A 16,330-nucleotide genomic window follows, 5' to 3' on the forward strand; every position below is an offset into this window, starting at 1 on the left:
AGTTTCCCTTGTATTTCTAGGAAATTTCCTACAGCTTTTCTAGGAAGTTACTTATGCATTTTCTAGGAAGCTTCCTATCCACAGATATCTATCCTCTTACACCTTCCTTGCACCTTCCTTTGATATTATCTATTTTATATTTATATATATTTTTATTTAGGTGATTAGTAGATATTTTACTTAGCTTAATTAATCTTGCTTAACTTATTTAATCGTACTTAGCTTAATTAATCTGGTTTAGCTTAATTAATCCCACTTAATTAATACTAAACTTAATTAGTTAATACTAAACTTAATTAGTTAATACTAACTTATTTAATCGTACTTAGCTTAATTAATCCCACTTAATTCAAGTCGAAATCACGATGAATAACAAAGTATAACTCAATTTGAGCAGCACTCAGACAATCGTTGGATAGTTATAATCGATCGGATAAAGTAGCGTACCAGTGATTAGAGTTATTACCCTAATAACGGGCAGAGTTTATGGATTTAGAGGGTAAAATCCCGAGCTATTATTTACAAAAATAAAAGCTGACGGAAAGAAAAGAATTGAACAGTGATCGAGTTAATACCCGGTATCGTAGCAGCACCCCGCTACACTAATTAGTGATTTTGTGTGTGTTGTGAAGTGAACAGCGAATAACTCGACGTACACAGAAGCTTTAGACGTCGTTTTAAACACAGAATTCAAGTGCCAAGGTCGGCTATTTATACTGATTTTTGGACATGCTTACGGACCGTATGCCACTTCCCTTACGGTCCGTAAGGGAAGCAGTCTAATTATAGGCCGCCTAGGTTCGGGACTAGGCTTGCTGAATCAATAGTGTTGTCCAATTAGAGTTAAACAATGATTTAAATGGATAATCGTTCAACTAGGGTTAACCCCCCTTGAGTTTTAGGGGCCCTGATCTTGATTCCGATTGTTCTGGAATTTTTAGAGTTTGTGCAGAATTACTTGGGTGTCTCAATTAGGGTTTCCTTATTGGATAATTATCATACTAAGTATTATTTTTAGTGAGAGTTGTTACATCGACTCCTTGTAGCGTCAGTATAAAACTTGTTGCTTGAGCAAATCATAATCATGCAATTCATGCAAAACCACAGATGTCTTTCATTTGGCTCATTAATTAAAGTAGTATTGATACAATTATGATACACCAAACTCTATTGTATCTTTGGTGTATCCTTGCAATTCAAATAAATGTCACTACACGAATTTTTGGTTTGATAAATTGACAAATCATTTATTCGGAGCCTTCCTCAGTTGACAATCAAAGTAAGTTTTCTTTTAAAGAGTAAATCATATTGTTTCTAAAAGTCATTTACATTCGATTTATATGTCTAATTCTTTTGATTTTGTAAAACTTAGTCACCTTGATGACTGTATCATTTCATCTCGTTTATTTAACATCGATTCCTGAAACTAATTATAGTGAACCATTGAGTTCCAATGATTGTATAATATCCTTATATTTCATGTATTGGTTCTGCCTCAAACACCTTGATACTGTTCTTACTAACTACAAGACCTGACATAATTCCAAGGAGATATCGTAGCCCAAATCTCGAGGAAAAGATTTAAAACAAGGTGGGGAGGATATAACAACTCTCGAAAAATCACCCTTAAACGCTCCTAAATACACCCCGTATACGATAAAAGGACCCAAATAACATTAATTTTAGTAAAGATCAAATGAAACAAATAATATGGGCCACTCGCGGGTCGCGACCCATTTGGCCGAAGGTCTCGCGGGGCGCGAAACCCCATTACTTGTCGGACACCCTGATTGCCACGTGTCTCACACGCGTCGAATCTACATCTTATGACTCACCAACCCTAGGCCCTAGCTAAGGCCCTCGCGGGCCGCGAAAGAGGAAGCAGGGCGAGTCGCGGGGCGCGAGGGAGTCAAGAATCAGCTATAAATTGAGCTTCAGTGTGGCATTCCAAATCGTTCATCTCTTCTTCTTTCTCTCTACATTATCACACAAAATTAATAGACAAATACCCCCCCTCAATCACGAAGCTCTGCCCCGTTGTAAGTATTTTAACCTCTGGACACTAAGTCGATACTCTGCCTGATTGATCTAGGAATCCGTAACGCATGTCAAGGCTCTGCCTAACTCAGTTCGTTGGAGTTCTGTCTCGTGTTGTATGACTAATGTGATTGGGTTATTTTACTAATACGTGTGCATTGTTTGTTTTTAATAGATAATAATAATCAGGAACACCAACAGGAAGCTATAGTATTACCTAAATCAACAATGTGAGTCCATTCTCTTTTCTTACAGTTTGTGAGCCCTTATTTCAAATGTTTTCCAAAACTCTAAATATTTATCAGCTATAATTACAGTGATTAAGTCTTTGTAATTCTACAATTGCTGCCGGTATTATGGGGTTTTGTATAATTACACTATAACCTTCACAATTGGACAATGAGTTAGCCAATGTGTGATATGACCATAGCCACAGATCCGGTCGAGTAGCAAGTACTGAATGAGTATATTGGTAGATATAGACATTGTAATCGCCCTTATTACTGTAATATTATAACAATGAATGTTTTTACAAATTGGAATGTACTCGCCAGTATTTCTTGCGGATAAAACCTTTTTAAAACGCGTTTCAGGTAATTTAATGTGAAAGCCATTAGAAGTCAGCTTTGGAGCACCGAAAGCTTAAAGAAGTGGCTATAAAAGTTACCTAAATAAAAAGGAGATCATGTTTTGAATAATTAGGGTTTATCCCTATAAATGTATTGTGAATACAACCTGGGTTTTATCCCATTTATTTATTATAAAAATTTGGTGTTTTGAAACCCTGAAATTATTTCCTAACTACGGTCCTGATGAAAATTTTCCGCTGCGTAACTTATAAACACCGATACCATCTGACTGGTTCACGGCTCCCACTCACAGGGCGGGGTCGGGGGTTGTGACAGGAGCCTCGTGTAATGATAACAAATAGGGATCTCGCCTTGATGAATGCATGTGATAAAGTATTCCCAAACGCTTCCAAGTTGCTGTGTAGGTGGCACATTTCTCAGAATATTCTGAAACACTGCTAGGCAAAATTTACAAAAGATGACTGGAAAATATTTAAGCTTTCTTGGGCTCGACTGTGTCAGTCTCATACACAAGATATATACGAGTATAACTATAACCGGCTTTATAACCGACTACATAACAAAGGCCGAAAAGGTACATATTATATTAGTTTACATACATGCATACATAGATACATACATATATACATACATTACTGCTAAATATATTCTATTTTTCAGAAGTTATGGACTATGTGTGTGACGTCTGGTTGAATAATTATAAAGAGAGATTTGTTTCACTTTGGACTAACACAAACCATAACTTTGGTCAACACACAACGAATAGAGTTGAGAGTCAGCATGCCAACTTGAAAATATACCTTAAGGGCATAACAGCTCATCCATAGACTTGTGTTGCAAGTAGACAAAATTTTAGAGTCACAAGTCATAGCAATAACAGGGGGATCATCAGTATCCATGACGTGACCGTGTCGTCCCGATCAGTCAAAAACCCAATTAAACCTAGGTAGCTAGGGTAAGTCGGGTATCGTATCCACGAAGAGCATGTGGTCAGTATCACACTAGTTGTTCGATTAACCAAAGTTATTTACAAACAAATATGCAAAATAATTATGAAGCTTGCTAATTTTTATTTTTAGTTTGTTTAGAAAAATTATTAGAAATCACTAATTAGAATGAGTAAAAAGAACAAGTTAGAGACAAGGGTCACACCCGGTTCGACAACTGCAAGACCTAGGGTTTCTACACGTTAGACTTAATTTAGTTGCATTTGATTATTAACGGATTTAGTATTACGTGGCTTAGGTGTCAAGAGCTATCAACGTCATAGACAACGGACCGCACTACACTTCGTTACCAAGAACATGTAAATCCTAACCTATAGCAAGGCATAATTGCACATATTCATTTCACAAAGTCAAATTTAATACTCATTCGACAATTCATGAATCCAATACAAATGCAAGACAATTGATATAAGTTTCAAATAGTTAAATACAACTAGTCACAAATTAAATCATAAACAAAATATTGAAACCCTAGAATTCTTACAAAGTCTACACCGGGGTGAAACCCTAGAAGATTAGCTGCGCATATTGGTTGTGATCCTTGAAACCCTCACGTGATTTTGTTGGCACCTCCTTGTCCGACTCGTAACCCCCTCTTTTTTCGTTGGTGGCTGGCTTGTCGTTGCTTCTCCCCTTTTCTTATTCTCCCTTCGTTCAACATAAGCCAACTGATTCCCCTCCTCTCGAGATGATGATTCTCTTCCTGTAACCGTCCCCTCGTGATTGATGAAGCCCAAAAAAAAAATCAATGAAAGCTGCTGCCTTTTTTCGAGATAATGGCCCAATCTTTCGTGGATGATGGAAGCCCAAAACTGTTGTCAATTTCGAGAGTTAAAAGATGTTTGTGGCTGCCCAAAATCGAGTGTTAATGATTGGTTATCTCCCCAAAAAGTCAATAAATGTTGCTGCTTATTTTCGTGGATCCAGCCCAAGTCCCACTAGGGTTCTTTAAAAATCCTTTTAAATCCACTAAACAAAAATAGCTCACGTGCTTTTTGTGTTTGTCTTTCTCAATCCATGGCTTAGGTTTCTTTTTATTTTTTAACAATCCACTTTCAACAAACAACATACATGTTGCCTTTTTTTTTTCAACCGTAAGCCCTAGTCACAATCCGTAAGCCTCAAGTCAACATGTCTGTTTCTTTTGTGTGAGCTTATGATAACAGCCGTAGGTCACGGTTTCGAAACCGTAACCCCATGCGAGTGTTTCTGTCATCTTCCGTTTAACGTGATGTCTCTCTAATTTCGCCGTATTACGTGTTTTACCTATAAACATACAAACACTCGCAATAAACCAATTCCAAGCATGTAATCATATAAAATAAACTAAACCACGTAAAATCAACACTTAAACACCCATGTTTCACACTCTCCATCACATCCCCACACTTGTCGTTTGCTTGCCCTCAAGCAAATCTGTCTTTCACTTTCACGTGGGTCGAACGAGAAACACACTTCACATTCCCGAGACAAAGGTTAAAGTCTAATGTCATACCCGGTTCAAACTTTTTTACAATTTTCAGCATATTTAACAATAATTGATTAATTATGTAAAAATGGTTATCCAAGATTAACCCGCCCGTGAAACCAATAAATCATGCACATCCCTCACAATGTTCTCTCCACTCGGTTTAAAATTGGCTAATAGTTGATGCATTAGCGCTTTTGAAATAATCACTCAAACCAATTAGAACACATACCCGCATAGGCTTGCAACTCAATCATTCTCCACCACTGAACACGAATACTAAGCACAAGTCAAAAGGTCTTTGTTAGGGTTGTAACGGGGCTAGGCTAAGGGTAGGATGTAGGATATTTAAAGTGGCTAAGGTGATGAAAATTCGATTTTTTTTACAAACAATTATTCTACACATAACTCACTATAAACATGACTACGAGGCAATGATTTTCGCCTTTTATTCAACGACTAGAAAAACATATTTTTGTTCTTTTCTCAACGATTTTCTTTCTTTCTTTTTTTTTTTTTTTTTTTTTTGCAACATTTTTTTTTTTGCAAACACAACTATACAAACAAATAATCCTACAATCGAATTTTCATCACACGGTTTAAAAAGAAAAGGTTTAATGGTTGTGGGCTAAATGGGTTGGTCAAACGAAAGGTTTAGGCTCAAAATGGGCGACTAGGGGATTTGTTTGGGTAAGGATAAATAATTGGTTTTAAATGAAAAGGTTCACCTAATGCCTTAATCATTCTCGTGCTTATATTCGGTCTATGGTCTCAAACGTATCAAAAGATGCAAGTTCTACAATACATGACTAATGGTCCACTCAAACAAAGAAACATAAATATATAATTCTATGATGTAAAAGTGGCTCAAAACCTCACATATATAAAGGGTATGGTATGTGACATGCATGATATGCTAGTTTCTTAGGCGAATTACTCTTAAATAACCACCCGCTAAATACCCGTCATGCTAATTGTTTGAACTTGACCATGACAATAGACCAAATGGGTTGTGTCATCCCTCGTTGACTTATTTACTTGTGCTTTTTAGATTGCTTCAAACAAAGACATTTTTGAAAAAATTTTGAAATTTTCCCCCCATCCCCACACTTGAGGCAAACATTGTCCTCAATGTGTAGTGTTTAAATGAACGGGTCAAAAATCAAAACTTTTTACTAACTCCCCCATCCCCACACTTGAGGCAAACATTGTCCTCAATGTGTGAAAACTAGAGTTTTTAAATCGCACAAGGGATGTGACACTACTAACTTCCCCAAAATTTCACCCCGGAAAAATAATATACAATTTACAATCCACTTATTTGCTAACTAAAAAAAAATCAAAAGTAAAAAGGGAACGTATGCACCTGATTTTTAGAGCTCATTACTCGTGTGCTCTTCATCTCTTCAACAAAGCGGTCGTCTCACAAACATAATGTACCTACAAATCTTAACCCTTGTGTAGAAGCATGCTTCTCACAACCATTAAAATTTATTAGCTACCTAGTTCTACCACTTTTATGAAAATATTACCAAGTCATACATTAATTTACTTTGATTTATGTGGAAAAATAATTTACAACAATAACAAGCCTAACTCACTTTCGTAGGAATCACGGTTGCATTTAGCTTATGCAACAAGCCCTTTTAAACCCCCCAATAGCTTGGGAGGACGAGAGGTCTCGTGAGGGTTATATAGGGAACACACCCACAACGTTCATTTAACTACTAAAAAAAATAAAACAAATAATAATACAAACTCTACAACAATTATACCTGATTTACCTCTCATGGTGGTCGAAGTGCACATTTGCCTACCGAGTTTCCAACATACGCTCGGTATTTGGCATGCCGGATCCATTCTCTTTTTATTTTGCTCGGCATGAATATTGTACAACTTTGGGGTCGCTTCTTACGAAACTGGCCTATGTCTTGCAACGCCACCCTTCGAATCCTTATACCCGAACCCGCATCCCCAACTTTGTTGGTTGGGGTGATAAATATGGGATAAGGATGGATATGAACGTGGGCATCTTTGGGATCCGACTCGTCTCGCGGTGTGATGTCTTCCGCTCGGTTCAAACATTCCTTTTCTTGCTCGGGTAGATCGATAACCTCTTCCACCACATCACCATCAACCAGGGTACCATTAGCCAAAACCTCTTGGTCTCGCCTAAGTTGGGCCATCTCCTCGGTTAGTTGACCAACCTGAATAACCAAAGCCTCAAATGATTTGTCTCTCTGCTCGTCTTTCTTTTTCATTTCTATCATCATGTCCATAATCATATCGAGCTTAGAGTTTAACGAATCTTGAGGCTCCTCGTATGCCGGCTGAGGGGAGTCATTATAATAGTCATCATACTCCTCCTGGTAACCCGGGAAATGTGGCAAGTCGGGTTCATAGTTGTTGTAACCCTGCTCTTGCGCATAATGGTAATCCATCTCCGAATAGTAATAATCTTGGTAATCTGGAGGTGGTGGTGGTCTAGTGTATGGATAATGTGAGGATGGACCATTGAAATCTTTATGATCCGCCCTCCTATAATCAAACAATCCGCTGAGGTAGTCTTCCCGTTCCTTGTTAGCTTGAACTTTTTCGTAGAAAACGGAGCAATCCTCTAAATAGTGCTCTCCGCTTCCACAACACTCACACGGATCATCATCTACCCAATTCATATTGAAAGATGGTACCTGCAAAACATGTACCTGCACAAACAAGCTCGACCACCCAAAGTAAAATCACAAAAAAAAATACAAGAAAAAAAAACTAAACTAAAATCGAACAAGCAATGAAATACTAAGCGCACTAGCTCCCCGGCAGCGGCGCCATTTTGACGTGACCGTGTCGTCCCGATCAGTCAAAAACCCAATTAAACCTAGGTAGCTAGGGTAAGTCGGGTATCGTATCCACGAAGAGCATGTGGTCAGTATCACACTAGTTGTTCGATTAACCAAAGTTATTTACAAACAAATATGCAAAATAATTATGAAGCTTGCTAATTTTTATTTTTAGTTTGTTTAGAAAAATTATTAGAAATCACTAATTAGAATGAGTAAAAAGAACAAGTTAGAGACAAGGGTCACACCCGGTTCGACAACTGCAAGACCTAGGGTTTCTACACGTTAGACTTAATTTAGTTGCATTTGATTATTAACGGATTTAGTATTACGTGGCTTAGGTGTCAAGAGCTATCAACGTCATAGACAACGGACCGCACTACACTTCGTTACCAAGAACATGTAAATCCTAACCTATAGCAAGGCATAATTGCACATATTCATTTCACAAAGTCAAATTTAATACTCATTCGACAATTCATGAATCCAATACAAATGCAAGACAATTGATATAAGTTTCAAATAGTTAAATACAACTAGTCACAAATTAAATCATAAACAAAATATTGAAACCCTAGAATTCTTACAAAGTCTACACCGGGGTGAAACCCTAGAAGATTAGCCGCGCATATTGGTTGTGATCCTTGAAACCCTCACGTGATTTTGTTGGCACCTCCTTGTCCGACTCGTAACCCCCTCTTTTTTCGTTGGTGGCTGGCTTGTCGTTGCTTCTCCCCTTTTCTTATTCTCCCTTCGTTCAACATAAGCCAACTGATTCCCCTCCTCTCGAGATGATGATTCTCTTCCTGTAACCGTCCCCTCGTGATTGATGAAGCCCAAAAAAAAATCAATGAAAGCTGCTGCCTTTTTTCGAGATAATGGCCCAATCTTTCGTGGATGATGGAAGCCCAAAACTGTTGTCAATTTCGAGAGTTAAAAGATGTTTGTGGCTGCCCAAAATCGAGTGTTAATGATTGGTTATCTCCCCAAAAAGTCAATAAATGTTGCTGCTTATTTTCGTGGATCCAGCCCAAGTCCCACTAGGGTTCTTTAAAAATCCTTTTAAATCCACTAAACAAAAATAGCTCACGTGCTTTTTGTGTTTGTCTTTCTCAATCCATGGCTTAGGTTTCTTTTTATTTTTTAACAATCCACTTTCAACAAACAACATACATGTTGCCTTTTTTTTTTTCAACCGTAAGCCCTAGTCACAATCCGTAAGCCTCAAGTCAACATGTCTGTTTCTTTTGTGTGAGCTTATGATAACAGCCGTAGGTCACGGTTTCGAAACCGTAACCCCATGCGAGTGTTTCTGTCATCTTCCGTTTAACGTGATGTCTCTCTAATTTCGCCGTATTACGTGTTTTACCTATAAACATACAAACACTCGCAATAAACCAATTCCAAGCATGTAATCATATAAAATAAACTAAACCACGTAAAATCAACACTTAAACACCCATGTTTCACACTCTCCATCAATCCACAGAGAGTTTATCGTGCGGTTAGGTTGCCTCGGTCAACCAACCGTCTTCTCGATAGGATTTTGCATAACTAGGATGAGCAAATGCGACTTCTAACACTGCATGGTCAGGAGATAACATCCCACGGTCGCCAGATGGACCAGATGCATGATGACATGGGTGAAAGTGTTCATGGATCGATATTACTGAATGAATCGAATAGAATACAAGAGACCCCTTTATATTAGGAAGAACCATGAACCTATACTAGCACCTAATTATGAAAAGATAATAATTCCTAATTTACAATGATTCCTATCACATAAATATAAACATTCTAGAATAATCTAAATAATAATAATATATAGTGCTAATATTCCCCCGCAGTTTGAGCGGGTGGAGTACAAACGCTTAAACTGGAGCGAAAGGACTAAAACAAGTCCCTTGGAAGGCCCTTGGTAAATATGTCAGCGTATTGATTTGCAGCCGGAACATGGAGCACTAGAATGTGGCCAACACGGACTTTCTCACGAACAAAATGAATGTCAATTTCGATGTGCTTTGTTCGTTGGTGCTGCATAGGATTGTCTGATAAGCAGACGACAAAAACATTATCACAGTAAACCACTGTAGCTTTCTTCAAGGGAACATGCAACTCAAACAACAAATTTCGTAACCAAGTAGCTTCTGCAACCGCATTTGCGACCCCACGATATTCCGCTTCGGCATTAGAACGTGAAATAGTAGCTTGTCTTTTAGATGACCACGAAATTAAATTATCTCCCAAGAAAGTACAATAACCACTAGTCGAGCGTCTCGAATCCGGACAGCCACCCCAATCAGGGTCTGAGTACGCAATTAAGTCATTTGAGGCACATTTCACGATCCGAAGACCATAATCCATTGTTCCCTGAAGATATCGAAATATGCGTTTCATGAACGCAAAGTGTGGCTCCCGGGGCTCGTGCATAAAGGACAAACTTGCTGCACAACATAAGAAATATCGGGCCGAGTAAAAGTTAGATATTGTAAAGCACCCGCTAAGCTTCGGTATAGGGTCGGATCGTCAAAAAGCGGACCCTCGGTTGCACTCAACTTAGCCGATAGATCGACCTGTGTGGTGCAAGGCTTGCAAGCAGTCATGGAGGCACGCTCGAGGATATCCTTTGCATATTGAGATTGCAACAGAAACAATCCATGGGAATGCCGCGAAACTTTAATCCCCAAAAAATAATGTAAGGCTCCCAAATCAGACATAGAAAATTCCCGGGACAGAGTCTGAATAATATTGTTTAACAGAGTAGTGCTAGACGCTGCAAGAACAATATCATCCATGTATAAAAGCAAATAAGCCGTGTCGGCCCCCTTTGAATAAATAAACAACAAATTATCACAAGCACTATTGCGGAAACCCTTCTGCAAAATATACGAGGCAAACCTAGTGTACCAAGCCCGAGGTGCCTGTTTTAGGCCATATGAAGACTTCTTTAGTCGGCAAACAAAGTTAGGACGATGAGTATCAATGAATCCTGGCGGTTGATGCATAAAAACCATCTCGTTTAAATGACCATGAAGGAACGCATTTTTTACATCTAATTGATGAATAGGCCATGAACGATTGACCGCCAAAGAAAGAACCGTTCTGATGGTTGCCGGTTTAACAACCGGACTAAAAGTATCGTCACAGTCAACCCCCACTATCTGTGATTTCCCATTAACTGCCAGTCCGGCCTTGTATCGTTCCAATGACCCATCGGCTTTAAACTTGTGACGAAAGAGCCACATACATTGGATAACCGGCCTGTCATGAGGGTGTGGAACCAATTCCCACATTTCATTTTCCTGTAAAGCATTAAATTCTGTTTGCATGGCATGTACCCAATTAGGGTCGGCAAAGGCTTTAGCGTAGGTGGTGGGAACGGGAGAAATAGGGGTGGTTATAATGGTCGGGTAAACCGGAGGTTTAATCGAACCGGTTTTGGACCGGGTCGACATTGGGTGGATGTTGTTTGAGGAAGCAGACCGTGGTGTTGGGGTGGTGGATGTTGTTTGGGCTGTTTGTGAGGCGGCTGGAGGAGGTGGGCCGGGTGGGTCGTTGGGGATTGGAGGTGGGCCGGTTATGGATTGTGGAGGTTGTTGTGGGCCGGTGGCAGGATGGGTTAAAGGGTGAGCGGCAGTGGGCCGTGGACGACGAGAATAGGTAAAGGGATAAGGGGCCATGACATCGGGCTTAGGGGTCGACGTTTGGCCGAAGGTAAACCCAGTGGGTATTGAGTCATCCAAAAAAGAGTATGTAGCCGACGGTATAGGTAGGGAGTATGGAAAGGTTTGCTCATCAAAGGTGAGATGGCGGGATATGTGAACCTTACCTGTGGTAGGGTCGAGGCACCGGTACCCACGAAAGTCAGCGAGGTAGCCTAGAAAGATGCAACAAATTGCACGGGGGTGTAATTTGTGTGGTTGGGTAGCCAAGGTGTTCGGGTAACATGCACACCCGAACACGCGGAGGTGGTCATAGGTTGGGTGATGAAGATAAAGGGCAAAAGTGGGTGTAAAAAAAGTTAGGCGTTTTGTGGGAAGTATATTGTGAAGGTATGTGGCGGTATGAAGAGCCTCGACGCAAAATATGGGTGGTAAGTGGGCGTGTATGAGAAGGGACCGGATGATGTCATTTAACCGATGAATGATTATTTCGGCTTTCCCATTTTGTAAGGATGTCTGAAAGCAAGAGAACCGAAATAAGAGTCCCTGTTGATGAGCAAATTGTTTAAACAGGTTGTTGTCAAATTCCCCTCCCAAGTCACATTGGAAGGTTTTTATGGGGCGGTTGAATTGGGTAAGGATAAGGCGGTGAAATTTAACAAAGGTGGGGAAAGTCTCGGATTTGTATTTTAAAGGGTAGACCCACACGAAGTGTGAAAAGTTATCTATAAGGACCATGTAATATTTGTAACCGGTTTTACTGATGACAGGTGAGGTCCATAAATCACAGTGAATAATGTCGAATGGTGAAAAAGTGAAGGAACTGGACGTATAAAATGGCAAACGTTTACTATTAGATAAATGGCATGAATTACAAAAAGTAGTAGATATGTCTTTATTACATAAAAATTAAATTTTCTACTAAGAATATCTAATACTTGCGCTCCAGGATGCCCAAGTCGATCATGCCAAGGGAGAGTAGAAGTGGTAATGAAGCAGGCTTGCGGCGGAAGTTGTGGTGGTATGATTGGGTAGACGTCTCCGGTACTATTGTGGCGGGAAAGGTGCCGTCCAGTTTTGAGATCTTTCATAGTGAAACCAAAGGGGTCAAATTCAATAGAGACATTATTATCACATGTAAAGCGTCTAACTGAAATCAAAGTTTTGATAACGGACGGGCTAAAAAGTATGTTAGGTAGGATGTAGGTGCGGTCAAGGATTTTGCAAAAGCCAGTGCCGGACCAGTGTATCGGGAAACATTGCCCGTTGCCTACAAGAATTTTCGAATTTACAGAAAAAGAATTGGGAGTGGAGATTATACCTGAATTCTCGGTAACATGGGAGCCTGCGCCAGTATCCATTAGACCCGGGTCCGGTGGTTGCTGATTGAGATTCATGGCGTTGAACGCTGCTTGCAACTCCGCTGGGTTAAGTGCGTCGAAACCAACAGGTGGGGCCTGTTGTCCGTAGGCGGTTGGTTGCTGATCGGCCGTGTAGTAGGCAGGTGGGGCCGAAGGGCCTGTGTTGGTCGACCTATTGGCTGCAGATGGAGGAGTACCTGTGTGATGCGGTGCGTATGGGCAAGGGTTGGACCAGGCCCATGTAGGGTATTGTGGTGGCTGAGTCAGCCAAGGTGAGTAGGATTGGTTGCGGCCTGAACCCCGGCCTCCACGGCCTCCTCTGTTTTTGTTCCAAGATCCCCGGCCTCGTCCTCGGCTGCGGGTAAAGTTTGGAGGCTGCTGCTGCTGGGAAGACCAAGCTGGCTGCTGCTATTGACTCCAAGATTGCGGCTGTTGTGTGAGGGCTGCTGCTGTGAAGACCGATTAGAAGGGCCAGTGGCAACTATGACTGAGGACGAGTTGGGTTTGCATGCCTCTATGCGGATAAGTTCATCGGTGAGCATGGAACGAGCCTCATCCCAATCAGCGTTGGTAGAGTTAATTAATGAGGCGGTAGTATCAAATTCTTGAGGCAATCCACGGACCAATTGAAGAACGAGACGTGATTCAGAAATCGGTTGATCAACATCTTCAAGTTGATTTGCTAAATCCTTCAACTTTTGACAATAGTCATCCAAAGAGGAGCATGCGGCAAGGGTAAGGTTCACGAATTTTGTCTCTAATGTCGCCGCACGAGCTTTCTTGTTGCTTAAGTAAATTTTCTCCAGTTTGACCCAGGCACCGCGTGCAGTGCCGTCCGAATCCATGACTCGAGGTAAGAGGTCATCAGAGACGGTGCTCCATTTCCACTGTAGGACTAACGCATCAAGCTCGACCAAGAGTCGTATGTGGGGTCGGTTTTTGGTGGGGCGGCGGTGCCATCTATGTGAGCCGAAACCTTGTAGGCAACGGCATGTAACTTGAATATCTTAACCCACGCAGAATAAGTGACCGTTGTTCCCTCCAACGTACGGATTTTTGATTGAATATTCGTAACAGAATAAGCAGGATGTAACGGGTTTGGTTTCGAATTGGAATCCGAGGATTCCGGTTTGTCGGCGCTGGGCATGTCGACCAGAAAGAAGGAAGACGACGGCGGCTGGAAAAAAGAAGAAGAAAATATTTAGGTTTTTCAGAACCGAGGCTCTGATACCATGAAAGTGTTCATAGATCGATATTATTGAATGAATCGAATAGAATACAAGAGACCCCTTTATATAGGGAAGAACCATGAACCTATACTAGCACCTAATTAGGAAAAGATAATAATTCCTAATTTACAATGATTCCTATCACATAAATATAAACATTCTAGAATAACGTAAATAATAATAATATACGGTGCTAATAATGGGGTGGCTGATGACTGGCATGGGTGAAATGTATAAGTATATGGGTATATCGGTTCCACCCCGTCCACCACCACGAGTTTATCCGGACCAGGGCCCGTTCTTTACGCAGCAGCCTGATCTGTCCATGCCATCCTTTACCCAGCCCATCTCGTCCATATAGGTATGTTATCTTATTTTTATTTCATTTATCTACGAGCAATTTAATGTTATGTAATGGGTATTTTGTTTAAATTATTATAGGCTTATGGTCCGTCCTATACTTAGCCCGACCTTTCCATGCCACATTTTTCTCAGTCCAGCCAGACCATGCCGCTCTTTCCTCTGCCCGACCTTCCCATGCAGGTATGTTATTTTGTTTTTATTTCATTTTTCTACGAACAATTTTAATGTTATATAATGAGTATTTTGTTTAAATTTTTTATAGGCCCCAGGCACGTCCTATACGTGGCACAGCCCGTCACCCTCTACTAGGCGTGGCCCGAACTTTACGGAGGAGGAGCACGCTGAGTCTGACGAGGATTGATGACGATAGTGGTTTATGTTATTATTATATGATGCAGTATTGTACGAACAATTGAATTTAATTTGAAGTATTTGTAATATTTGCTTAATTTGGATATGTTTCGTTTGTTTGGATTGTTTAATTTCACTACGTCTTTTATAAATTTATAACAAAAAAAAACCAACATCATTTTATAAAAAAAAAACAACTTAATTACTTTAAAAAAATAAAGTTAAAAAAGATACTAATAATAATATGCTGCTCTTGCAAAAAAATTCCTCCATGGAACGTATAGACCTACATGATTCCCCTGGTCTTTTGGAAAAAAAAAAAACTCCTTCAGGGAGCGTATTGCCCTATACGCTTCCCCTAATCTCCTAAATCATTAGTTGACCATCTTCTGCAAAGTTTGTACTTCAAACACACATATAGGAAGTGTATTGCTCAATACGCTAGGACTTAGAGGAACCGTACTACCCTATACACTTCCTATAGGGTTTAAGGGATGTGTAAATAAAACGGTAAGATGTATGAATAACCAAGCTCTAAAAAAGTGAATTGTTTCCCTAAGAAACAATAAAGATATTTTTTTCGAGATATACTATTCAATTTAGATATTTTGAGATACAACATTAATACTTTTCTAAATCAGTTGTCAAACATTGACATTCTCTCATGTATATTAGAGTATAAAGTTTAAACTCTATAATTTATAAAAGTAAAAAGAAAAGAAAAATATTATAAAAATACTTTTTTTTTAACGGCAAATTTCTCTTATTCCAGTCGTCTGTGAGACTTAAACCCAAGACCTCCCACTTTCAAGGTGTTTAAAGGTTTTGCATTTGCCAATGAAAACACTTAACCGGGAAAATTGCTACTGGTCTAAAACAAACAGACTTCACAAGTAACATGTGGCAGTTCAACCCATGCCATATGAACCAAACCAACAAGGAGGTCCAAGTCCGGGTCAAAGTGATCCGGTCTGGTTTCTAAAAAAAAGTGATATAACAATCTATCTCATTAAATTCCATGCTAAATTTGTAAAGATTACCATAAGTGAGTTTGAAATACATATAAATCATATTATCGGATTTTTAATTTTTATACACAAATACCGAACTTGTCAACTCTAGTTAACATGTGGTTCATCTTAAATGATGCTTAACGAATGGCCTAATTTGACTTTGACTTTATAGAATGGTAGAACGAACCCCACATAAAGAATTGAAAGGCTCACAAGATAGAAGAATCCCACGCTCAAGTACAAGTTGAGACTCACAAGATAGAACGAACCCCATATATTTGACTATGCATGAGGAGCATATTATACTTTATATTATTATTTCTTTCGTGAATACGATAATGAAAACCAAGTATTCTATCTTCGGATTCCTACGATCTTGATCAAGAAATGGGATTCATAAAAGCTTGTA

General features: G+C 39.7%; 1 protein-coding gene across 1 annotated transcript; it reads right to left on the reverse strand.

Annotated features, from left to right (window-relative positions):
- Positions 1-13,228: 13,228 nt before the first annotated feature.
- On the reverse strand, positions 13,229-13,810 carry LOC110898601. The gene has a single exon (XM_022145437.1). It carries the CDS (start codon positions 13,808-13,810, stop codon positions 13,229-13,231), a length of 582 nt encoding a protein of 193 aa, XP_022001129.1.
- Positions 13,811-16,330: the final 2,520 nt, after the last annotated feature.

The sequence above is a fragment of the Helianthus annuus genome, chromosome 1, assembly GCF_002127325.2.
Source record: "Helianthus annuus cultivar XRQ/B chromosome 1, HanXRQr2.0-SUNRISE, whole genome shotgun sequence".
Taxonomy (NCBI): Eukaryota; Viridiplantae; Streptophyta; class Magnoliopsida; order Asterales; family Asteraceae; genus Helianthus; species Helianthus annuus.